Below are 25,753 nucleotides of genomic sequence, written 5' to 3' on the forward strand. Positions count from 1 at the left end.
AACTCAAGCATTGAAATACGAATTGAAGTACTTGTAGGAAATATTAATAGTGTTATGAACTCATGTGTGAAATCTAATTGGATGAATTGCTAGAACTAATACTTGTGTGGTAATCTTGTTGGTTCAATATATGTATCATTAATTGCTTGAAATCATGTCGTATACCCATGTTGTATGCTACTTGACTCATTGATCTTGTTATGCATGTTTGAGATTGGGAATGCATTCTACTGAGCTGTCATCTCACCCCAATTGACATCCTTGTAGATTTCATGGAAGTTGGAAGTGGCAGTTAGAAATGTCTAGCTTAGCGATTTCGTTGCGTCCTTTTAATTGCTTGACGTGTAATTTGATATCATTGTTTGTTGGAAATATAACTAAAGATGTTTAAGTAATGTATTATTATTTTTGAATTCTATTGTGCTTGGTTAAATAACTTAAACAATAAAAATAGATATATACATAACTCTCCTTCCGACCTGTAATGCTTCGAGTGCGGATCTCCAAATGGATTTGATCCTGGTACGGAACTCGGGGTGTTACAATATATATTTGGTGGATTATACAATAACAAATCGTGTATATTTTTGAACCACGCTAAATCTGTGAGTACTTTACTTCTTGTTTCTTTTGTTTAAGGATTTCATTTGTGTGGTTCTGTTTCTTTTCTTCTTATCATAGATCATAGTAAGGTTCATGGAGAAATCCGAGATATCAATTATTTCTTGTTACCTATCTTGTTTCCGCTAGATTAATTAGAAAGTGGATAGCTCTGAACCCCAATAATTGGTATCAGAGATTTAGGATGGATAAAAGATTATGAAGAGAGAAGTTTTGGGTTTTCTGGTTAACGAAAGGTTTTGAAGACAAAGGATTTGGTTTCATCAAGTATGAGGATTTGATGTTACAGCTTCCGAAGATGCATAGTTTGGGTACCAAGCAAAATAAAGCGCACTTATAAAGGAATGATATTATATCAGGTGATCTGCATTCGATATGGTCAAGATGTATGGTATTGATATTTATGGTGTTCTAAACTAGAGATTTGACATAATACTTATTGGAGCGTAAACTCTATGCATGGATTCAAGTAAGTTTATTTATTCTTTATACTTCGTACCATATTCTTGTTAATTATTTGAAAGACCTACATGAATTTGTTTTCAATTAATCGGTGTTTGTTTGAAAAGACACAAGAAGGAAAAAATATCGTAGATGGGATACAAATATTGGTTTGTATGTTTGTGGAAGTAAATATGGAATATTAGCATGTCAAAGTCTCAATTTTTCCATACCAAGGGAAACAATAATTTCATTATCAATTGTCATCAGTTGGATCGTGTTGCTGAGTTGTCTTAACCTGAAGTTGAAGAATATGAAGATGAATTCATACTCGTTCTGCCTTAGTTGTTTGTTACAATAAGGATATGGGAATATCTTGCAGTAGCTTTCCCGTTGGAAGTATTGATCGTTGGCCAGGATTTGATACGTTCTAGCTGTTAATAATTTGAAATTTGTCTTAGTATTTGAAGAATGTGGCTACAAATAAGTTGTAGAACAATGATCGTTGGATGAGATGTGATATTGTTGGTGGTGGATCTATAGTTTCTTATTATTGTATAAGAAACAGTTTGTTAACACAATTTGTAGGGTTTGTTTTCCTATGTTGAGCATGACATTATATCATGTAGATTAATCTTTTGGACTTTCTCTCGTACTGTTTCCGATGGAGAAGCTAGATAGTTTGTGTTATTTTGATTCTTGTCGATGACATTCAGTCGAAGAGTTGTTTGGTTGTACACCTTTTGGAGTCGATCGAAGCTGGTTGAAGTGCAAGAATGTTGGAAGAAGAAAAATTGGTATATTGTGTTGCAGATATGTTCCTACTTCGGTAAAGACCCGTTTTGAGGAATTGAAACGGTATTGCTTGGACACTTCAAGAGTATAAAGAATAAAGATATGATACTACAAAATATGTGTGGTGGTGTGGTTATGGAATCTAGCGCATACTACTTGACTCATTGATCTTGTTATGCATGTTTGAGATTGGGAATGCATTCTACTGAGCTGTCATCTCACCCCAATTGACATCCTTGTAGATTTCATGGAAGTTGGAAGTGGCAGTTAGAAATGTCTAGCTTAGCGATTTCGTTGCGTCCTTTTAATTGCTTGACGTGTAATTTGATATCATTGTTTGTTGGAAATATAACTAAAGATGTTTAAGTAATGTATTATTATTTTTGAATTCTATTGTGCTTGGTTAAATAACTTAAACAATAAAAATAGATATATACATAACTCTCCTTCCGACCTGTAATGCTTCGAGTGCGGATCTCCAAATGGATTTGATCCTGGTACGGAACTCGGGGTGTTACAATATATATTTGGTGGATTATACAATAACAAATCGTGTATATTTTTTAACCACGCTAAATCTGTGAGTACTTTACTTCTTGTTTCTTTTGTTTAAGGATTTCATTTGTGTGGTTCTGTTTCTTTTCTTCTTATCATAGATCATAGTAAGGTTCATGGAGAAATCCGAGATATCAATTATTTCTTGTTACCTATCTTGTTTCCGCTAGATTAATTAGAAAGTGGATAGCTCTGAACCCCAATAATTGGTATCAGAGATTTAGGATGGATAAAAGATTATGAAGAGAGAAGTTTTGGGTTTTCTGGTTAACGAAAGGTTTTGAAGACAAAGGATTTGGTTTCATCAAGTATGAGGATTTGATGTTACAGCTTCCGAAGATGCATAGTTTGGGTACCAAGCAAAATAAAGCGCACTTATAAAGGTTTTGATATTATATCAGGTGATCTGCATTCGATATGGTCAAGATGTATGGTATTGATATTTATGGTGTTCTAAACTAGAGATTTGACATAATACTTATTGGAGCGTAAACTCTATGCATGGATTCAAGTAAGTTTATTTATTCTTTATACTTCGTACCATATTCTTGTTAATTATTTGAAAGACCTACATGAATTGGTTTTCAATTAATCGGTGTTTGTTTGAAAAGACACAAGAAGGAAAAAATATCGTAGATGGGATACAAATATTGGTTTGTATGTTTGTGGAAGTAAATATGGAATATTAGCATGTCAAAGTCTCAATTTTTCCATACCAAGGGAAACAATAATTTCATTATCAATTGTCATCAGTTGGATCGTGTTGCTGAGTTGTCTTAACCTGAAGTTGAAGAATATGAAGATGAATTCATACTCGTTCTGCCTTAGTTGTTTGTTACAATAAGGATATGGGAATATCTTGCAGTAGGTTTCCCGTTGGAAGTATTGATCGTTGGCCAGGATTTGATACGTTCTAGCTGTTAATAATTTGAAATTTGTCTTAGTATTTGAAGAATGTGGCTACAAATAAGTTGTAGAACAATGATCGTTGGATGAGATGTGATATTGTTGGTGGTGGATCTATAGTTTCTTATTATTGTATAAGAAACAGTTTGTTAACACAATTTGTAGGGTTTGTTTTCCTATGTTGAGCATGACATTATATCATGTAGATTAATCTTTTGGACTTTCTCTCGTACTGTTTCCGATGGAGAAGCTAGATAGTTTGTGTTATTTTGATTCTTGTCGATGACATTCAGTCGAAGAGTTGTTTGGTTGTACACCTTTTGGAGTCGATCGAAGCTGGTTGAAGTGCAAGAATGTTGGAAGAAGAAAAATTGGTATATTGTGTTGCAGATATGTTCCTACTTCGGTAAAGACCCGTTTTGAGGAATTGAAACGGTATTGCTTGGACACTTCAAGAGTATAAAGAATAAAGATATGATACTACAAAATATGTGTGGTGGTGTGGTTATGGAATCTAGCGCATACTACTTGACTCATTGATCTTGTTATGCATGTTTGAGATTGGGAATGCATTCTACTGAGCTGTCATCTCACCCCAATTGACATCCTTGTAGATTTCATGGAAGTTGGAAGTGGCAGTTAGAAATGTCTAGCTTAGCGATTTCGTTGCGTCCTTTTAATTGCTTGACGTGTAATTTGATATCATTGTTTGTTGGAAATATAACTAAAGATGTTTAAGTAATGTATTATTATTTTTGAATTCTATTGTGCTTGGTTAAATAACTTAAACAATAAAAATAGATATATACATAACTCTCCTTCCGACCTGTAATGCTTCGAGTGCGGATCTCCAAATGGATTTGATCCTGGTACGGAACTCGGGGTGTTACAATATATATTTGGTGGATTATACAATAACAAATCGTGTATATTTTTTAACCACGCTAAATCTGTGAGTACTTTACTTCTTGTTTCTTTTGTTTAAGGATTTCATTTGTGTGGTTCTGTTTCTTTTCTTCTTATCATAGATCATAGTAAGGTTCATGGAGAAATCCGAGATATCAATTATTTCTTGTTACCTATCTTGTTTCCGCTAGATTAATTAGAAAGTGGATAGCTCTGAACCCCAATAATTGGTATCAGAGATTTAGGATGGATAAAAGATTATGAAGAGAGAAGTTTTGGGTTTTCTGGTTAACGAAAGGTTTTGAAGACAAAGGATTTGGTTTCATCAAGTATGAGGATTTGATGTTACAGCTTCCGAAGATGCATAGTTTGGGTACCAAGCAAAATAAAGCGCACTTATAAAGGTTTTGATATTATATCAGGTGATCTGCATTCGATATGGTCAAGATGTATGGTATTGATATTTATGGTGTTCTAAACTAGAGATTTGACATAATACTTATTGGAGCGTAAACTCTATGCATGGATTCAAGTAAGTTTATTTATTCTTTATACTTCGTACCATATTCTTGTTAATTATTTGAAAGACCTACATGAATTGGTTTTCAATTAATCGGTGTTTGTTTGAAAAGACACAAGAAGGAAAAAATATCGTAGATGGGATACAAATATTGGTTTGTATGTTTGTGGAAGTAAATATGGAATATTAGCATGTCAAAGTCTCAATTTTTCCATACCAAGGGAAACAATAATTTCATTATCAATTGTCATCAGTTGGATCGTGTTGCTGAGTTGTCTTAACCTGAAGTTGAAGAATATGAAGATGAATTCATACTCGTTCTGCCTTAGTTGTTTGTTACAATAAGGATATGGGAATATCTTGCAGTAGGTTTCCCGTTGGAAGTATTGATCGTTGGCCAGGATTTGATACGTTCTAGCTGTTAATAATTTGAAATTTGTCTTAGTATTTGAAGAATGTGGCTACAAATAAGTTGTAGAACAATGATCGTTGGATGAGATGTGATATTGTTGGTGGTGGATCTATAGTTTCTTATTAGTATAAGAAACAGTTTGTTAACACAATTTGTAGGGTTTGTTTTCCTATGTTGAGCATGACATTATATCATGTAGATTAATCTTTTGGACTTTCTCTCGTACTGTTTCCGATGGAGAAGCTAGATAGTTTGTGTTATTTTGATTCTTGTCGATGACATTCAGTCGAAGAGTTGTTTGGTTGTACACCTTTTGGAGTCGATCGAAGCTGGTTGAAGTGCAAGAATGTTGGAAGAAGAAAAATTGGTATATTGTGTTGCAGATATGTTCCTACTTCGGTAAAGACCCGTTTTGAGGAATTGAAACGGTATTGCTTGGACACTTCAAGAGTATAAAGAATAAAGATATGATACTACAAAATATGTGTGGTGGTGTGGTTATGGAATCTAGCGCATACTACTTGACTCATTGATCTTGTTATGCATGTTTGAGATTGGGAATGCATTCTACTGAGCTGTCATCTCACCCCAATTGACATCCTTGTAGATTTCATGGAAGTTGGAAGTGGCAGTTAGAAATGTCTAGCTTAGCGATTTCGTTGCGTCCTTTTAATTGCTTGACGTGTAATTTGATATCATTGTTTGTTGGAAATATAACTAAAGATGTTTAAGTAATGTATTATTATTTTTGAATTCTATTGTGCTTGGTTAAATAACTTAAACAATAAAAATAGATATATACATAACTCTCCTTCCGACCTGTAATGCTTCGAGTGCGGATCTCCAAATGGATTTGATCCTGGTACGGAACTCGGGGTGTTACAATATATTTGGTGGATTATACAATAACAAATCGTGTATATTTTTTAACCACGCTAAATCTGTGAGTACTTTACTTCTTGTTTCTTTTGTTTAAGGATTTCATTTGTGTGGTTCTGTTTCTTTTCTTCTTATCATAGATCATAGTAAGGTTCATGGAGAAATCCGAGATATCAATTATTTCTTGTTACCTATCTTGTTTCCGCTAGATTAATTAGAAAGTGGATAGCTCTGAACCCCAATAATTGGTATCAGAGATTTAGGATGGATAAAAGATTATGAAGAGAGAAGTTTTGGGTTTTCTGGTTAACGAAAGGTTTTGAAGACAAAGGATTTGGTTTCATCAAGTATGAGGATTTGATGTTACAGCTTCCGAAGATGCATAGTTTGGGTACCAAGCAAAATAAAGCGCACTTATAAAGGAATGATATTATATCAGGTGATCTGCATTCGATATGGTCAAGATGTATGGTATTGATATTTATGGTGTTCTAAACTAGAGATTTGACATAATACTTATTGGAGCGTAAACTCTATGCATGGATTCAAGTAAGTTTATTTATTCTTTATACTTCGTACCATATTCTTGTTAATTATTTGAAAGACCTACATGAATTTGTTTTCAATTAATCGGTGTTTGTTTGAAAAGACACAAGAAGGAAAAAATATCGTAGATGGGATACAAATATTGGTTTGTATGTTTGTGGAAGTAAATATGGAATATTAGCATGTCAAAGTCTCAATTTTTCCATACCAAGGGAAACAATAATTTCATTATCAATTGTCATCAGTTGGATCGTGTTGCTGAGTTGTCTTAACCTGAAGTTGAAGAATATGAAGATGAATTCATACTCGTTCTGCCTTAGTTGTTTGTTACAATAAGGATATGGGAATATCTTGCAGTAGCTTTCCCGTTGGAAGTATTGATCGTTGGCCAGGATTTGATACGTTCTAGCTGTTAATAATTTGAAATTTGTCTTAGTATTTGAAGAATGTGGCTACAAATAAGTTGTAGAACAATGATCGTTGGATGAGATGTGATATTGTTGGTGGTGGATCTATAGTTTCTTATTATTGTATAAGAAACAGTTTGTTAACACAATTTGTAGGGTTTGTTTTCCTATGTTGAGCATGACATTATATCATGTAGATTAATCTTTTGGACTTTCTCTCGTACTGTTTCCGATGGAGAAGCTAGATAGTTTGTGTTATTTTGATTCTTGTCGATGACATTCAGTCGAAGAGTTGTTTGGTTGTACACCTTTTGGAGTCGATCGAAGCTGGTTGAAGTGCAAGAATGTTGGAAGAAGAAAAATTGGTATATTGTGTTGCAGATATGTTCCTACTTCGGTAAAGACCCGTTTTGAGGAATTGAAACGGTATTGCTTGGACACTTCAAGAGTATAAAGAATAAAGATATGATACTACAAAATATGTGTGGTGGTGTGGTTATGGAATCTAGCGCATACTACTTGACTCATTGATCTTGTTATGCATGTTTGAGATTGGGAATGCATTCTACTGAGCTGTCATCTCACCCCAATTGACATCCTTGTAGATTTCATGGAAGTTGGAAGTGGCAGTTAGAAATGTCTAGCTTAGCGATTTCGTTGCGTCCTTTTAATTGCTTGACGTGTAATTTGATATCATTGTTTGTTGGAAATATAACTAAAGATGTTTAAGTAATGTATTATTATTTTTGAATTCTATTGTGCTTGGTTAAATAACTTAAACAATAAAAATAGATATATACATAACTCTCCTTCCGACCTGTAATGCTTCGAGTGCGGATCTCCAAATGGATTTGATCCTGGTACGGAACTCGGGGTGTTACAATATATATTTGGTGGATTATACAATAACAAATCGTGTATATTTTTTAACCACGCTAAATCTGTGAGTACTTTACTTCTTGTTTCTTTTGTTTAAGGATTTCATTTGTGTGGTTCTGTTTCTTTTCTTCTTATCATAGATCATAGTAAGGTTCATGGAGAAATCCGAGATATCAATTATTTCTTGTTACCTATCTTGTTTCCGCTAGATTAATTAGAAAGTGGATAGCTCTGAACCCCAATAATTGGTATCAGAGATTTAGGATGGATAAAAGATTATGAAGAGAGAAGTTTTGGGTTTTCTGGTTAACGAAAGGTTTTGAAGACAAAGGATTTGGTTTCATCAATTATCCATGGATTGGTTGCATTTGGTTCGCAATTAGAGTCATGCTCAATATACTTTGGTACATACAATATGGTTAGTTTTCTTGGAAGCTAATATGAAGGTTAATTTATTATAAAACTAACGCAAAATATCTCGTTTACTCGCTTTGAAGGACATGGTCATGAAAAATATGAATATTATTATGGCTGTCAATATCATCCCTGGATCTCTTTGAAGAGTCAGTCTTGGCATTCACTACCTTGAGCATACTTATTATTCGACGAAGAAGAACAAAAAAGGTAAAGGAAACCCCTAAAGAGGCTTAAGGGTGTAGTTCTTGCTCTAAGTTATTATCTCTGACACAAACTTCTCAATTGGGTCCATAGCTCAGTGGTAGAGCAATTGACTGCAGATCAATAGGTCACCGGTTCGAACCCGGTTGGGCCGTTTTTGATTTATTTTGTTTTTTCCTTTTTTTATCTATTTCATTTCTTTTTTCTCCAAAGAAGTTTACACATTAACCCAAGTCACCCAACCAGATGATTGTCATCTATCACTGAACTGCAGAATGTACCAACAGCTCGTGTCCCATTCAGAAGGCTAAGCAGGCTAGAAAGTGGGCATGTGCGTTGTAGAAGAAGCTAAGATACTCGGCCAATTTTTTGCATCACTGCGTCTGTCACTGTTGTCAGAGAATCAAAACCCACCGAACTCAGCTATCTAGTAAATGGGTTGCGTCATAGGGAGTCCAGCTAGAACTTTTGCAGTTGTTGTTTTGCCGGTATTCATGTTCAGTTTCTTGTTTGATTTTGTGCACACTTTTTGCTTAGATGACATCTCTCAGCTTCCACTGCGACACTTTTTGAAAGAGTTTTTGTGCAAAAAACTTAATTTCCCTCAAGCATAATGCAGACACTGTGTGTACTCAGTGAGATGAGATCTTACCCGTTTCTGAAGTTAATAATCTGTTAACTTTCTTTTAGTGTCCTAGACCTTGTGTGTGACGGGAAATTTAATATGTGCATGGTCCTAGACCTTGTGTGTGAAAAAATAGGATCTTGTTCGCTTCTATTGAATAATACTAGTTGAAATGGAAACCATCGTGTTGTATCTGATTTCACTTCTCTTCCATTAAGTAAAAGTTAAACCTTCCATTTCGATAATGAGATCACACTTCCTTTCACCTTCTGTTCAAACTTACATTTGGACTTGAGATAGCAATTGTTAGAATTTTTGATTAAAATTATTTATGTGAGTGAAAATTGATTTTAAATATTAAACTCCAAGAGATGTGTTTGGGTTATGCCCTTTCACCATAAGACACCTAGTCATGAATAGGTGTTATGGAGAGTCACCATTGGCCATGGAGAGTCACCTATTGGTGAAAAGACACCTTATAGAGTCATTATTGACTCTATATAAGCCCATCTCTTAGAGTTGTTTTGTATGGATTTTTCAGAAGTTTTTGAAAAGCAGAAAACAAGTCTTTATGTCAAGAGTCAGAGTCATTTAAGAGCACAGTAATCGGTAACATTCGCTGGCCTAAAAGTATTGTAGTGTTACTTACTATAAGGCGTGATCGTTGTATCTTGGAAGGCGACATCCGTAAAACCGTGAGCACCGTATGCGGGGATGAATTGTTTTTAAGGAAAGAGAATTACCTCGCCTCGATCAACCAATCCGATAAGTCTTTCTAACTCTCTTCTTGTTAGTATTTTGTTTGTCGCATGATTATGATTTCCGAGAAACCGAAACCGCATATTATTTCCAACAATCTTAAAGACAATTCTCTTCCTTGTTTTTGGTTTCTTAGAATTTGATATCGGCGATCAGTTACGGTTTTTGCTAATCGCTTTTACTGCATAATGATGCTCTTGATGTAAGAAACATGTGGGTACTGTCATTTTGCATTTGTCAGCATGTTGTTGTTTAACAGTACTGAGAAGTATGATGGTTTGAACTTTTCCTGGAAAGTGTATGATCAAATGCATCACTGTATATCTTGAATCTTGTTATTTATTTGTTTCGGAAATAAATTGTGCATGGGTGATTCGGCACACTCAGAAATGGTGGCGTCCTTTCACGTGGCTAAACGTTGTATCCTTTTGCATGGCTGATCACGGTAACTTCCATGTGAACGGTTAGTTGGAATAATTTTGAAACATAAACAAATTTGGCATGAAGATACATGATTTAAATTTTTTTGGATTGTTCAGATTATCGCTTGTGCAAAAGGTGCCTACTTAATGTGTCGGTTCATTTGTAATATGAACGCATTAAGCTTTGAGTCATGCACTCGACTCTGTGTAACGACATCTTTTTATGGTGTCAATTGGTGGAAGTTGGTAGGCATGAGCACTTCTCTGTAAAGATTTTGAATTAATTGATATGCAAATCCAACCGATCTCTTTCCTATATCTATCTATCTCCATTGGGAATTTCCCTTGCTTGTATCCTTTGGTATGAAAAGATGCAACAATGCATCTTTCCAAATCTCTGGATTTGAATTATCAAATCCTAGAGTTTTTAAATTTGTGTCTGTTCGTGGCTAGGTTGACATGAATAAGAAATTGATGACCCTTGGAGAAGGAATGCATTTCCAAATGCTAGGGAAAGGAATCCATTCTTAATGTAGGGAACGGAATGTGATACTTAAATCACAAGCCTGTTGGTGTTCACCGTATGGATACAGTGAACATTTACATCGTGAATCGCATAAGAAAATCTGGGATTACAAATGTGTGGCGAAACCTGGCGCTGCAAATGGAGATCCATTACTCTGTGCATTGGTTCTCTTTACGTGAACCAAAACGGGACTTGGTGTTTTGAGCACACAAGTAACACAACTAGAATTCTTTATCAGTTAAAGGTTTGATTGAATCTTTATTCATGGTTTTATAGTAACTGATAATGATTCCTTATGGTGGTTACAAAAAGTAATTCCCGTTGGTTTCATGACAACCAGAGATAGTCATGAAATGTGGGGGATGAAGTAGATGGCCCCGGTGTTATCATCAGATTGAAGTATTTTGAGAGGTTCAAATATGACTATTGATGATCCATGATCTCATTTTTGTCATTCTTTCGCCGAGAAACGAGACGTCCTGAAACATTCAGTTAGGATTTTGAATCTCGTTTAAATCCTGATGATTTAATTGCATAAGAGATGCATACCTTGGGCCAGTAACTGGTTTGATGGGCCATTTGTTCATCACTTGATTATGGATGTGCCCCTGCCACCGATTGGTGCTTTATAAGAAAGGTATGTACTGTAGCTGTGCAGTCGCTTGTATGGAATAAGTAGAACATTCCAGTACTAGTGAGCTGTGATCAACTTTCACGGTATTGAGAAGTTTGTCATCGCCCCTTGGATGAGCGAGGGGCAGTTCATTAACATAGAAGATGGCTTGAAATGTTGGGGGATAAGACAAATGTATTGCGAGGACTCTTAGTATGTACAGTTTAATACTCTCCAAATGTGGGGGTTAGAGATTCCAAGATATCTTTATCAGTTGATTAAGGGAATCATTTGGAAATATTTGGAATCTGTATTTCTCATTAGTAAGTATTATGAGAATCGGATAATTTGGCACCTAGCTATCTAGCTAAGTAAGAAAATAAGTGATGGATATTTTGAGCCAGTGCACCACAGAATTGTGGGGTGGTCGTCATATAACAAGAGTGTTACATTGACAAATTCATCAAAATGTGGGGTGCCTAAAATGGTATTATGGTTGTTCCTTTTAAATACAAGGTCAACGCAATACCATAAAGCAATTGCTCTCAAATGTGCGCATTTTTAAAAGAAATAACGTTTGAGAATTGTATCAAGTCGACAGTGGATACAAATTCTTGAGAGAGCTTATAATTGCATTATCGAGGGGAATGGGCTTATAACCTTATTAAAGAGTAAGTTGCAGCGGTAACCCAACCTAAGCGATTGGAGATCCCATGGTCTAGGTTCAAAAGCGCAAACTAAGTTGTGAGGAACTCGCCAGATAACACTGAAAGAAATTTCCTCTTTCCCATTCCTATGATAAGAGTTAGTGTTGTCTGTCACGTAAGAGGTTGAGATTTTCTCTTAATGATTCCTATAGCTTAATCTAACTAAGAAAAGTATGGTAGGATACTTTCAAATAGGAGATCACCTATATGAGTGAGAAGTGGGGCCGCTTCTATGATAACTTCAAAGGCTAGGTTAATCTAGAGCACTCATAGAATTCCAAGAACTTTCAGGACCGAAATGAACACAACCGAGAATTTGACGATTATAAGGAGATATAATGTGTGAGATTTATTGTATCGATTTACATCAACGGCTGACAGTTCAACGACATCGCGTCCACTGATTGACTAGTAAATCCGATAGATCTTCACTAGGTTTGGTTCAAAGCCAAAAGCTACCATTTACCGATGCATTATATTTTCTGCTTGTGCTCTTTAAAGTTTGTAAGTTTTGTTGAGTCCGCATTTTCACTCATGTGGGGGATTGTTGGAATTTTTGGTTAAAATTATTTATGTGAGTGAAAATTGATTTTAAATATTAAACTCCAAGAGATGTGTTTGGGTTATGCCCTTTCACCATAAGACACCTAGTCATGAATAGGTGTTATAGAGAGTCACCATTGGCCATGAAGAGTCGCTTATTGGTGAAAAAACACCTTGTAGGTCACTATTGAGTCTATATAAGCCCATCTCTTAGAGTTGTTTCGTATGGATTTTTCACAAGTTTTTGAAAAGCAGAAAACAAGTCTTTATGTCAAGAGTCAGAGTCATTTAAGAGCACAGTAATCGTTAACATTCGCTGGCCTAAAAGTATTGTAGTGCTACTTACTATAAGGCGTGATCGTTGTATCTTGGAAGGCGACATCCGTACCGTGAGTACCGTATGCGGGGATGAATTGTCTTTAAGGAAAGAGGATTACCTCGCCTCAGTCAGCCAATCCGATAAGTCTTTCTAACTCTCTTCTTGTTAGTATTTTCTGAGATCACACTTCCTTTCACCTTCTGTTCAAACTTACATTTGGACTTCAGATAGCAATAACAGACTTAATCCATAAGTGAAACCCAACAAAGTCCATGTCCATTAGTAATTCCCTAGAATTATCTAGAGGACAATAGTTAGCCAGATAGCTGGCTAAAATCATCTACACTGTGTAAAGAAATAAAAGTTAGTACCTAGATCGTTTAGGCTAAGATACTGGGTTCCGAGAGAATTATTCTAGATAGTTCCCGGTCGGTCGGACACAAGTATAAATAAAAAATGATGCTCCTCATTTGAAATCACTCAAACGATTGGGTGAGAGTGAGAGTGTCAAGTGGAGTTGAGTCCTCATTGCGTGGGAAGAGAGTAGAGCTCTCCTTAGTGAGAGTAAGAGAGAGCCAGTCTCTCCCTACCTGAGTTATGTGAATGTGATGATGGTGCGACTGTGTGCACAATGAGATTAATGTGCACGTACGGTTGCTTTGTGAGATTTTCATTTAGAAAAGTAAGAATGATGGTAGAGCGGGTTACTAGAGATAAACAATGGAGATATTACAAACCCGGCATAGAGACAAATGATATCTGATAACCCCAAAACTCAAACAGAGAAAAATAAACTAACTTACAAAAAAATCTATACCAATTGGCAGTTACGAAGCTTGGTATCGTCTAGAATATGTGTGTACAGAGATAATATAATGAATTAATGAAGTTAATGTTGAAATTCTGCGGAAATTCCGGTTCACTAGGTACCAAAGCTCCCACGTCGGTAGGGTACCAAATCTTAAACTGCCTATTTGTCTCCCTGTTTAGTCTCCAGTCCAAACAACCTCAGGCCTAATAGGTTTAAACTTGCTTTTTGATCGCTGTCGTAGGCGTCAAAAATAATTACACTTTCTTACTACTCAAAATATATAATGAAGCAAGGGCAAGAAAGAATCGTTCCCACAAAGAGGATTAAGGTTGTCAAGTTGTTTCCGTTTCTTATATATAAACAAAGGGGGGAGTTTTCTGATTTTTATAAATTAAACTACAATAAAAGCAAATAAATAAAAGTAAACAAATCAACTCAAGGATATGTGAAAGTATTGGTCAAGGATTTCGTTTTCATTCACTAACACGTTCTTGTCTTAATAACTAGAATTGATATTTAATCTTTCATTATCAAAAGCCCTAAGATACCTAGCCGAAAGAATTTCCCGCAATTTCCTCTTATCATCACACATACATGTAAAACGATGCAAGTATGAATTCTATCAAAAGAATAACCTAACGCCTTGCGCTAATCAAGTTCAATTCCCATGGAGCATTAAGATTCATGAAATAAGGCTAATCAATGCAACTGAAATACATTGCGCAAACAATTTAACAAAGGTCACGGTTCACATATGATTACAAGGATGTATCACTACAAGCTATAACCATATTTATGCTACTTGTGTTCAAGGATTATCGCTCGATGATGAATCCTAAACTAGCTATATATATGAATACGAGTTCTACCAATTTGCAACTTGACAAAACAAATACTCAATCATGTTGTAATACGTCAATCATACAACAATATTTTCAGAGAATCATGAACGATAAATATGAGACAAAACTAATATATTGAATCAAAGAAACATGCCATGTGAAATCCAACTCAAACCTTAAACCAATAATAAAATTTTAGCTCATGTTCATGGAGTTCATAACAAGAAGAAAAAGAAAAGCTTTCATGTTTCTAAACCCTAGAACCAAAAGTAGAAGAAGAGATATGACCAGAGATAAAAACCCCCTAATGGAGATATATAGGTATAGAGAAATACTTTTCTATTTATATGCTTCTCCAATTCCAAAAGGATACTCTTTCCAATATTAGGTCTTCTCAAAACCCATCTCCAAGTGATCCACCAAACCCATGTGTCAAAAGATCTCTTCTGGAAAGCCCATGTGTCAAAAGATCTCTTCTGAAAATTCTGGGTCCAAAACTGGGTCGCCGGATTGCTGACATCATTACCGGAATCCAGTCACTATCGTCAGAATCCGGCTACGGAAATTGGTACTGTCACCAGAAAACTGTGTCCGGCCATCATATCTCAACTCCGCTTCTCTGGAGTCCATACATTCACAACCCAAAGCAATAACTTATAGAAAAATCATCCAAGCCAATTCCCGAATTCGCGCGGAAACGTGCTTAAAAGCGCGACTCCAAACTCATATATCCAACCGTCAACTTTCGTATCTGCCTCGTTCTACCTTTATGATTGACTCAAACTTTATGATTCATGTTCTAATCTCAGAAATCCGGCATCCCGGTCTATGCTCACCGACTCGCCATTCTTGTTGTGTTTTCGCACAGTTTCTGTGACATTTCAAACTTGTTCAGGCTAACTCTCATTCACTTCATATCTTGTTTTCCAGCTCCTCTAACCTGTTCTCACCCATTTCAGCATCATTCCCATCATCATTTGTACATTCGTAGCCAATGCAGTCAGCACCATCACCTGCAACCTGAGCTTACGACCACCACTGCACTATCATCTTCTCTCCAGCTTGCCTCAAGCCATTCTCAGCAAATCAACATACAAAGACTAAAACTTTCATATCCATCATCTGTAGCTCATTGCACTCTTCGCACTTCACAACCATTCCAAACATCACTTCGAATCGACTGCAACAGTGAACATCTTGCCCAACATTTCTTGCACTTATCCTGCAATTTCCAACAGCAACACCACAACCTGAATCCTTGTAGTTTATGCTCTCTCCACTGGTCATGTTGAGCTAAGAATCGCCAGCAGATTCGGTTGCCAATCATGCAGCAACAACAGCACCACGAACCCATGAAAATCATCGCTTCCACCTGCAATCTCCTGTCAACAGCATCACCAATTGTTGTAATTCTGCAACACAGATGCATATCTTCTCTGTCTCAATAGTCAATTCAGAAAACCAACACACATAGCACCAACACCATTCTTCTTATTGCAGCAACCACAAATGCATCTGCGCTGGCCTATAACTCCTTGTCACTTCAATAACAGCAACTGATCCTTTCATGTTCTTCAGCTCTGCCTCAAGCCACTTCTACTGTTCTATCTCCAACTTCTCCATAACTCAGCAACAGACTCATATGGCCTAGCCATCTGAAACAAACTTCCGTCATTGCACCTGCACCAGCAGAACCACAGAAATGCCACCTGTGATACAGCTGCAGCATGCCTGCAAAACCAACTCAGCATCAGCAACACAAAGTTCAACCAAATCCACCACCAAAACCTCCAATTGAAGCAGCTGCAATTGCATCTCTCTCTGTTCTTCAACATTCAGTCAAAAACCCATTTGTTCTTCTCTGCAGCTTAGCTCAGCAAACTCAAATCTCAGCCCAACTCTCCATTTCTCACATCTGTGACTGTATCGACCATTACCTCCAATTCTGCCATTGCAGCAGCAACAACTGGAAGCAGCAACACAAACTTCCTGCAAGGCCAACTTCATCTCCTTTCGAATCCAGTACTGCCACCAACAGCATCTCTTATTAATCCTGCCTATCTGAACCACAACACCATGGCACCATCTCTGCAATTCTTGGCTAGAACCACAAATCAGTCTCAAACCCTTGAAACACAACCAGGATATCGAATTTGACCTCGAATAATCCCATCACAATCTTCATCTCTGACTCAATCTCAGTAACCCAACACCGTTAGAACCATTAATTCGTTTCCATCTCTGCCATAATCCTTCCAACCTTGCATCTGAGTCTCACTCATCACAGCAACTCAAGAACCATAGATTCAACAGCACCACCATCATCTCGCCCAAATCCATTGTAACCCCCAGTAGATTCGATCGAAACCCCCATCTAAATCTTCTCGTTCTTCTCAATATCAAAACCACTCCCAGATTCAACACATGAGATCCCCTTTCTCTCTTATTCACTGTAAATTCTTCGTCTCTCTAACATCTTTCATGTCTCATCGGTGATGAACTGAACCCAATTTGTCTCGTCGATATAACAACCATCTCTCCTCTCACAGCCTTGATAATCATTCATTTCTCTTTTCTTTCTCAATTTCGGGTGCAGCTCTGTCCTTTCAAAATTTCAGATAGATGTAATGAGGAGAACAAATCTCGATTAAGGGTTATGTACTAAAACTGGCACGGCTATAGGCACCCAGTGACTCAGATAAGGGCTGCCCACAATTCAATTGGCCTGTCAGTTTCAGGAAACCGACAATTCATTTTCGCTCCTTCGTGCACGATACTAGTCTGCTCCAAATATCGTCTGTAAATCGATCCTTTTGTCTTTTCACTCCAAATAAACAATTTCTCCTTCTTTAGCTCCCAAATGACTCCATAATACCTAAATAACTCAAAAACACACATAAGATACATAATTTACACGACAATAACAACGAAAGCATAAATACTATATATAAAATTAGGTGTTTCAGATACCTATCATTTTTAGGATCTAAATCAACATAATAGCCCTATGATCAGATAGTATTATGGTAGAAAGTCACAAACAAACGAAGTGATGCTTTCTAAATGCTTCATTGTGATCTTTAATGTTTTCAATGAAATTCTTTTGAGAGATTGGGTCAATTGCTCAAACATTTTTAAAATATGGTTCCAATGGACAAGTAAAAATTAGTATGGGTGAAATGGACACCAAAAAAATATCAAGAATGAATCTGGATTCATCCTGCCTTAAACTTAAAAAATAGCGAGGGTGAAACTGGATGCATCCTGTTATAAATTAAAAATAAGAAAACATATTTGAAAATGAGAATGATGAAACTGTTTACATTCTGGCTATTTTTGCATTCTCGTTCATTTAAACAGTATCAAATTTTACGTGTCTTTTTCACCTAAGAATTATCGTTATTGGGTTAAGTGACCAATTTTATAATTTTTCTTTTTCCCATCAAGTCTGGTCCGTCTACTCGTGAAAGTTCATTACGAGTCTCCGATGGAGATAAACAATAGCTCAGTGGTAGATCAAGAGGTCACCGGTTCGAACCTCGTTGGGCCCTTTTACCTTCTTTTTTTTCCCTTTGGCAACATATGCGCGTCGAGACAAATTTTGATGGGGCAAATTTCCATGGGGTATGGGGACCAACCAGAAGCCGACATTTGTCATTCTTAAATCGACAGTTTTAACAAATTTTGATTTGGTTTTGGACACCCAAACTATCCAAAAATAAACTAGTCTAAATTGACGGATCTCACATAATACTATCCGTTTCTCTTCATAGAAATATTTTTATTAACTTCCAAAAACTAAATTAGTTATGGTTCTTCTCGATCAAATACTAAGGACGATTAAACTTTGATGACCAGTAGACTTCGATAACTAAACCTCATAATCTTAAAAAATCTCGAAGTTTGAATTAATTTTCTACTGATTCTTTTTTATTTTTACCGATTACAGTCGCAACATTAGCCACAAAACACCGGATTATGTTCAGTGTAGTATTGGACTCCTTCACTTCTAAGAATCCTAAGATATACTTGAGTTTCCATTGATATCATTCATTCTCCATTGATATAATTATGGCAGAGTTATGATAATTAAAGATATTTAGGCCAGTTAAGATATACAAATTGTTTGTGATGATGTTAATCACTTAATCTAGGGCACAAAAAGATTTTGGAGCCTATTGCAGTGGTAGGGAAATAAAGAAAAATCTATACCGGTTTTGGGACTTTTGTGCCCAAAATATTTCCTCCCGAAAATTGTGACTTCGTTGAAATCCGGTATCCTGGGTATTCATCATCTTCTCATTTCTCAAAGTGAGTTTGATTTCTCCCCCTAATAAACTAAACTAGGTTTTGTTTCTTCGTTTTATCCGTTTTCAGTACTTCTTTTCTAGGGCTCTGTTCTAGGGCTTTGATCGATTTCATAGAGATGGCTTCATCTGATGATAAAACTAAGAAACGGAAAAAGGGTTTGATAAGTAGCTTCACTTTTAACTAGGGCTGCACAACGGGTAGGGTGGGTAGGATATGGCCTATACCCGCCACCCTACCCGTTTACCGGCGGTTAAGAAAATCTTTACCCGCCACCCTACCCGCCAAATAATGGATAGGGTAGGATACGGTTAAAAAACTGGCGGGTAGGGTAGGGTTGGCGGGTAGGAGTAGGGTATGTGCACTTCTAGGTAGGGTGGGTAGGATATGGCCTATACCCGCCACCCTACCCGTTTACTGGCGGTTAAGAAAATCTTTACCCGCCACCCTACCCGCCAAATAGTGGATAGGATATGATACGGTTAAAAAACTGGCGGGTAGGGTAGGGTTGGCGGGTATGGGTAGGGTATGTGCACCCCTACTTTTAACAAGGTATAGTGCAACAACAATACTAGCTCTACTTAAGGAAGTTGCTCAGTATCCAGATCTCAAAATTGATTGGAATGCACTGATCAAGAAGACGAACACCGGTATTACTAATGCCGCGGAATATCAGAAGCTATGGAGGCATTTGGCCTATTGCGCTAGACTTCCAGAAACAGTAGAAGAAAAACCTGAGGCGCCATTGCAAGATGACGATAGTGACTTGGAGTATGAGTTGGAAGCTTTTCCTCCTGTTAATGATGAAGCATCATTAGAAGCAGCAGCTTGTGTCAAGGTGCTGCTTGCTTCTGGTTTGTCAGATTACGCAGGACGGCAGGAGGAGGTCCTGCAACTGTAGAAGCTCCATTGATTATAAATATACCTAGTTGGCAGGATTCTAAAAGTCCACTGTATAATAATCCCCAGAAGTGCAGCTTAAAAGGAATGGATATTACTGTTCCAGTTTCGGTACAAAAACAATCTCCGCCTGGGGTGACAACAACAGCTAAAGGATTGTATGGAACTGTGGTGACAGAAGCTAAAGAATTGGATGGAAATGCGGCGAATCCTGTTTGCAGCCAGCCTGCAAAAAGAAAAAGGAAACCCTGGACGACAGAGGAGGATAATGAACTCATTTCTGCTGTGAAGAAATTAGGTGAAAGGAATTGGGCTAACATTCTTAAGGCAGATATTTTCAAGGGTGATAGGACTGCTTCACAATTATCTCAGAGATGGGGAATCATAAGGAAGAGAATAAATGTTAAATCGTTGCCAGGTGGAGGAGCGTCTGGCATACAATATGAACTCACTGAGCAACAGCTTGCTTCTAACCGAGCAGTTTCACATGCTCTTAATATGTCTGTAAATAATAGCTTATGGGAAGCATATGGAATCGATCTTACAGAAGGTACTACAGTTAGCGGTCAGCAAATCCGTCTCCAGACACCGAAAGGAACATCAAGTGTCACGGAAAAACCTCTAGTAATTACTAAAAAAGCAGATTCCATAGTCCCGAATTCAATAATACAAGCTGCTGCTGGAGCACGTATTGCCACTCCTTCGACTGCCAAATCGCTGATCAAAGCTGCACAATCCAAAACTGGTGTGCATATAAGTACTATTGGGGAATCATCAATGCCAGGTGTAACACCACCATTGAAGCCTAATCACTCAGGCGCTCGGCCTAATGTACATTAATCCGCACAGGCTTGTCCACGGCATCTACAGCCACATGCTTTACTGCAGTGCCAAGTGTCTCACCACCACCACCTGCAATGGAACGCAAGATTTCATCAGTCAGTAGTGGTACTCTCTCCTGTGCATCTACTTCATGTGGAACTATTGCTGCAGGCAAGAGGACATTTGGAGTTAGGAGTGTCGAAGTCGGGAACACGTTGAAGGAAGAAAAGGTTCAGGGCTCACCTAAGGAAGATGAGGTTAAGAACTCACCTAGGGAACTAGTTAGTAACTCATCCAAGGACGGCGACATCAAGAACTCATCTTATGAAGAGTTAAGAACTCGTCTAAGGAAGAACATATCAAGCCTGAAGAGATAAAAATTGATTGTTCGGCAGATATAGCCGAAGATGGCAAACAAGATCATCAAACAGTTTTGCCAGATTCAGTTAATGTTATTGAAGATCAAACGACGCAGAATCTTAGCAAGTTACTAAATGTAGAAGATGCCGCCAGTGACCCAATGCGTTTAGACAATCATCATATGGTGAACGAAAAAGAAAGTGCGAAGAATTCGCCCGGAACGGCCATGTAAGGTTTGTATTAACAACTGTTAATACAAATTTCATGGAAACCAGACCATTTAGTTCAATTAGTAGAGGCGTTTAGGAATTGGGCGAAGAAGAAGGAAGCAGAGGCGGGAAAGCAGCACTGGCTATGTATATCTGTATGTTTTAAGGTAGAAACTTGAATCATGTGGTTAGTTGTAGAGGTTATCGTGTTTCTGCAAACGAATTATTTCTTTTTCATTGCTTGGTGTATTTTTTTCTCTTCATATTATTTCTGATAATTAATTCTGCCTAGTGTGGTAATTAACCCAAACTTAAGGATGGTTTGTTGCAAGCTTTTCCACCCTCACACAATCCGAAAGCCAAATCTGCTGTAACTGTCCGAAGACAACCAAAGGCCTAAATTAGGCTTTGGAGCCAGCAGGGCAAGGGTGCAAGTGGGCTAGCTCCGCCCCAGGTCACTGAATAGTCAAGAGCATTGAGGGAGTTTTACTATGTGAAAACTACAGGGAGACCCATTCTCCCTGATGTTTCTACTGTGAAACTCACGCTCCCAAAACTACAGGTACGCACCCAAATTCTGAAAGAAAATTATTCTCAAACCCAAAATATATAAAAATCATGTTTTCCCTAGATTTCTTTTTTATCTGCTTCATTGATATCTGCTTCATTGATATCTGCTTCTAGATCTGTTGATGCTGTTTCTGGACCTTCTTCTTCCCAGTAAAAATATTATTTTAAGTGGTTTTACTGTTGAAAATCGATGTGGGATTTGGAAGTTGAATCGCTGATGTTGTTGACGATTGAGGAGTGTGTTCTGATGGGTTTAATTAGGTCATTATATAGAAGGTTAGGGTTTACTGAAGGTATAAAAATTGAATTATATGAAGGGGGGTTTGAATTCGTAGATGGAAAAATGGATTTACGGTGGTTGTGTTAGAGTTTACAATGAAGACATGAAGTTGAGCTGCAACAGAGAACAAAGAAGGAGAAATTGAAGTTATGTGATGAAATAACAAATGAGTTTGGTTGATTATAGGGTCTGAGAAGGTTAATGGAGCTGTTATTGCCATGGGTTATTTGATCGAATGGAGGATGGGTGTTGTGTTCGAGCTGTTGTCGCTGCCATCGGTTTAGTGTCTGCACGAAAGGGTTCGATCTATGAAGGCATGGATGCTTTTTCTCTACAATCTACAGTAGATTATGACTAAAAATGGTGTTGTTTGGCAAAGATAAACAAGGGTTAAAACTGTCGAGAGTTGGAGGTTAGGAAGTCGAAGGTGGGTGAACAACTGTTGCCGGTGATGACTTGGAGTTAGCTGTGTTGGCTTTGCGTCCTCTAATGACTGGGATAAGTTTAGTTGGCGAAACTGGAATCGAAATAGGACTGTGGGTCATACTGCGAATTAAAGATAGAGAAGGTGGAGATAAAACTGCGACTGCAATGGGAACTCGAAGATGGACTGTTTGTTGGCTGATTTGAATTCGAAGTGGAGATGTTTGTTGGCTGCACTAGTCGAGAATAGATAAGATATTGTTGTTGGTTAGCTGGTCAGAGAATAAGCAAGGAAGTGAAGGGAAGAGAATGCATGTTGTTTGAGTAGTCGATTGAATCAGAGGTGTTGCTGCTGCCATGACATGAACAAGGAAGCTAAGACTTGATTGATGCATTACTCGTTATGAAGATTTGAAAATGGTTGCATAACCTGTTATGCATATACAAAAGTTGTTGCATAACTTGTTATGCAATTTAGAAAATGGTTGCATAACACGTTATGTAGTAACTTTTTTGTGACTATTGAAACCAATAAAAATAAAGAGAGCATAACTTGTTATGCACCTATAATAATATCTGCATAACAAAAACAAAGACCGCATAACTTGTCATGCACCTATAATAATATCTGCATAACATGTTATGCAATCGCGAAAATGGATGTATAACCTGTTATGCATCCGAAAGTATGTCTGCATAATGCATTATGCATCGAGAAAATTGTTGCACAATGTTTTATGCATTATGCATCAATTTTTTATGTAGTTACGCACTAATACAATGACTACATAACTTGTTATACATGCATAACTTTGTTATGCAAATTATGCAGTGGCATAATTTGTTAGGAAAATTTCTTGTTTGGTCCTAGGCTCATATAGTTATTTATAGTAGGGTCCAACCAGATTTTTTTTTTATCCGGAGGTCCAAAATTCATTAAAACATGGAAATGTCCATAATGCCCATTACTACCAAACGTGTGTGTCTACACTGCTTACAAATTTGAGTACATATCTGGTACACTGCTTAAAAATTCGAGTACATATTTGCTACACTGCTTACAAATTTGAGTACATATCTGTCGCACTGCTTAGAAATATGAGTACATATCTGTCGTACTGCTTACAAATCCGATTATATATCTGAATGCTTACAAATTCGAGTACATATTTGCTGCACTGCTTCCAGGTAGAGTACAAATCTGTAAGAATCAATGATAAATAAATTAGAAAACGTGTTACATCACATACATTGTGATGATTATAATTTTTCTTCGACTGTATTGCCATGCTTCTGGGGGCAAAGCAAGGATCTTCTATTATCGTTTTCTTCTTAACTGCATATAGATTGACTCGCTTTACGTACTGCTAGTGTCAATGCCTGCAGACACACAAAAATTAAAACGTTCATCATAGGGGCCATAACTTATGCCCAAACACACAGAGTCTAATTTGAGGAACCATACAAACCAATGCAAATAAAACTCATAATGCACGATAAATGGTCTCCACCAATAAATCCAGAATTTAATGAACCTGAAAAACTGTGGGCTGCACGGTGATATTACTGACTGAGCCATCCTGCTCTTTCGCGGTCTCCACCAATAAATCCTGCAGAAATACATCGAAGTCTGGTCAACAAAAGCAACAATCTCATAGAAATACAGTCATAATATAACTGAAAAACTATATTACTTCTGCTGAAATAAGTCGTGCAACTATGTTTTTTGTTTTTGCTAGTTTCTTACAGTTAATCGACAACCAAAAAACTAAACTGGAAGCACATAATTGGCATTCTTGATGCCCCTGCCATTAATCCAAAGCATCTAATACACAAACAGTTAATACATTAAGAAAAAGAAAAAAATCATTAGTATCAACAATGAGAAGACATTTACATCATAAGCTGCGCTTTACCCCGAAGCTAACATTAGTAGTTTTCCTCAATCATAGCCATAAAGAATTTAAAATGGGTGTAATTAAATTCAAATTACCATGGGAGGTTATCAATGATTTTACATGTCGATTGTTACCACATAATGAGAAATTTTTTATCAACAATAGCTTAATCAAATCTAAGAAGAGCCGAATCTGAAACGCATGAGGCATTAATTTAACATCTAAAATAAAAATGGTTCTAAGCAAGCACAGGGATTGCAATTCGGTGGATCAATGAATGAACCCCAACCTTGAGTGTTACTGAGAAAAGTACACATCTGTTCCAACAACGAAGTTCTCTATGTCACATTTGTTATGCAACTCAGATATGCGCACATATTAATAAATTTAATCTGCTTGCAAGGTTCTATTATTGTCATGGAAATATATACTCGATAGAATAATAAAATAGCAAAACCCAAACTCCTGAATCAGCTAATATCAATATATAAGACAATGGTCATGGAAAAAATCAATTAATGTTCCACTGAAGAAGAATTATTTTCAAAGACATCTAAATCAATTCCTGAGTTTTACGCCATGTCTCCAATTTATGCTCATTTCCTAAGCTTTATCAAAACCATTGTTTCATCTGATGTGTTCAACTTAGTCAGCATTAACAACTGTCCAGATGATAAATAAGAAAGTTAAGTTAACATATTAACTGAACCAAACCTGTGAGAGCAATCATTCTACACCGGAAAATCCCTATTATTGTGGCGATTTTTCAATAGCATTTTTCTCATCTTTGGTCGACTCTTCCTGCAAAGGAAAAATAAAGAAATGGTTAACCATTTAGTTGTTTATAGAGTTGATAAAAAAAAAGAATAATTAAGGATCTATGAGAAACAACAAAATCGAAGCACATAATGCGGTATTTCACATATGTACTGATGGATCAAACTAAAAAAGTGAGAGATCTATGAAAGAAACAAAATCTAAGAGAAGTTTCTATGAGTATGTCATATATGTACTGCAGTTTCATGAACTACAAATCAACTTCATGACAAGAATAATTAAGAATCTATGAGAAATAACAGAATCGAAGCACATAATACGGTATTTCACATACGTACTGATGGATCAAACTAAAAAAAATGAGAGATCTATGAAAGAACCAGAATCTAAGAGCAGTTTCTATGAGTATTCCATATATGTACTGATGGATAATACGATCTGAAAGTACAAACAAATCGAAAACAGAAAAATAATAAAATCGATAGCTAAAATCATTAAAAACATGATAATCTAACCAAATAACAGAATAAATATGAACAAGATTCATAAAAAAG

At 36.7% G+C, this 25,753-nt stretch overlaps 1 protein-coding gene, 1 long non-coding RNA gene and 1 other non-coding gene across 3 annotated transcripts; 2 read left to right on the top strand and 1 right to left on the bottom strand.

The window, feature by feature from the left end:
• Positions 1 to 8,568: 8,568 nt before the first annotated feature.
• Positions 8,569 to 8,640, top strand: TRNAC-GCA. Its single transcript has one exon. It is a non-coding gene; the product is annotated as a tRNA-Cys (tRNA).
• Positions 8,641 to 19,477: 10,837 nt separating this feature from the next.
• LOC113271810 lies at positions 19,478 to 21,975 on the top strand. Its single transcript, XM_026521734.1, has 5 exons — positions 19,478 to 19,846; positions 19,930 to 20,644; positions 20,749 to 20,967; positions 21,078 to 21,270; positions 21,936 to 21,975. Exons 1-5 carry the CDS (start codon positions 19,478 to 19,480, stop codon positions 21,973 to 21,975), a joined length of 1,536 nt encoding a protein of 511 aa, XP_026377519.1.
• A 1,757-nt stretch (positions 21,976 to 23,732) lies between these two features.
• On the bottom strand, positions 23,733 to 25,223 carry LOC113273421. Its single transcript, XR_003322389.1, has 4 exons — positions 25,137 to 25,223; positions 24,272 to 24,349; positions 24,060 to 24,134; positions 23,733 to 23,904 (listed from the first exon to the last, which is right to left on the bottom strand). It is a non-coding gene; the product is annotated as an uncharacterized LOC113273421 (long non-coding RNA).
• Between the last annotated feature and the right edge of the window lie 530 nt (positions 25,224 to 25,753).

This window comes from Papaver somniferum, chromosome 4, assembly GCF_003573695.1.
Source record: "Papaver somniferum cultivar HN1 chromosome 4, ASM357369v1, whole genome shotgun sequence".
In the NCBI taxonomy this organism is placed as follows: Eukaryota; Viridiplantae; Streptophyta; class Magnoliopsida; order Ranunculales; family Papaveraceae; genus Papaver; species Papaver somniferum.

What these genes read in the sequence shown, in the direction of transcription:
- LOC113271810 (XM_026521734.1), top strand. Translation starts at nt 19,478, where the DNA reads ATGGGTAGGGTATGTGCACCCCTACTTTTAACAAGGTATAGTGCAACA. An exon ending in ACGCAGGACGGCAGGAGGAG is followed by an intron (nt 19,847 to 19,929) that starts GTCCTGCAACTG and finishes AATAATCCCCAG; the next exon opens with AAGTGCAGCTTAAAAGGAAT. An exon ending in AATTCGCCCGGAACGGCCAT is followed by an intron (nt 21,271 to 21,935) that starts GTAAGGTTTGTA and finishes ATCTGCTTCTAG; the next exon opens with ATCTGTTGATGCTGTTTCTG.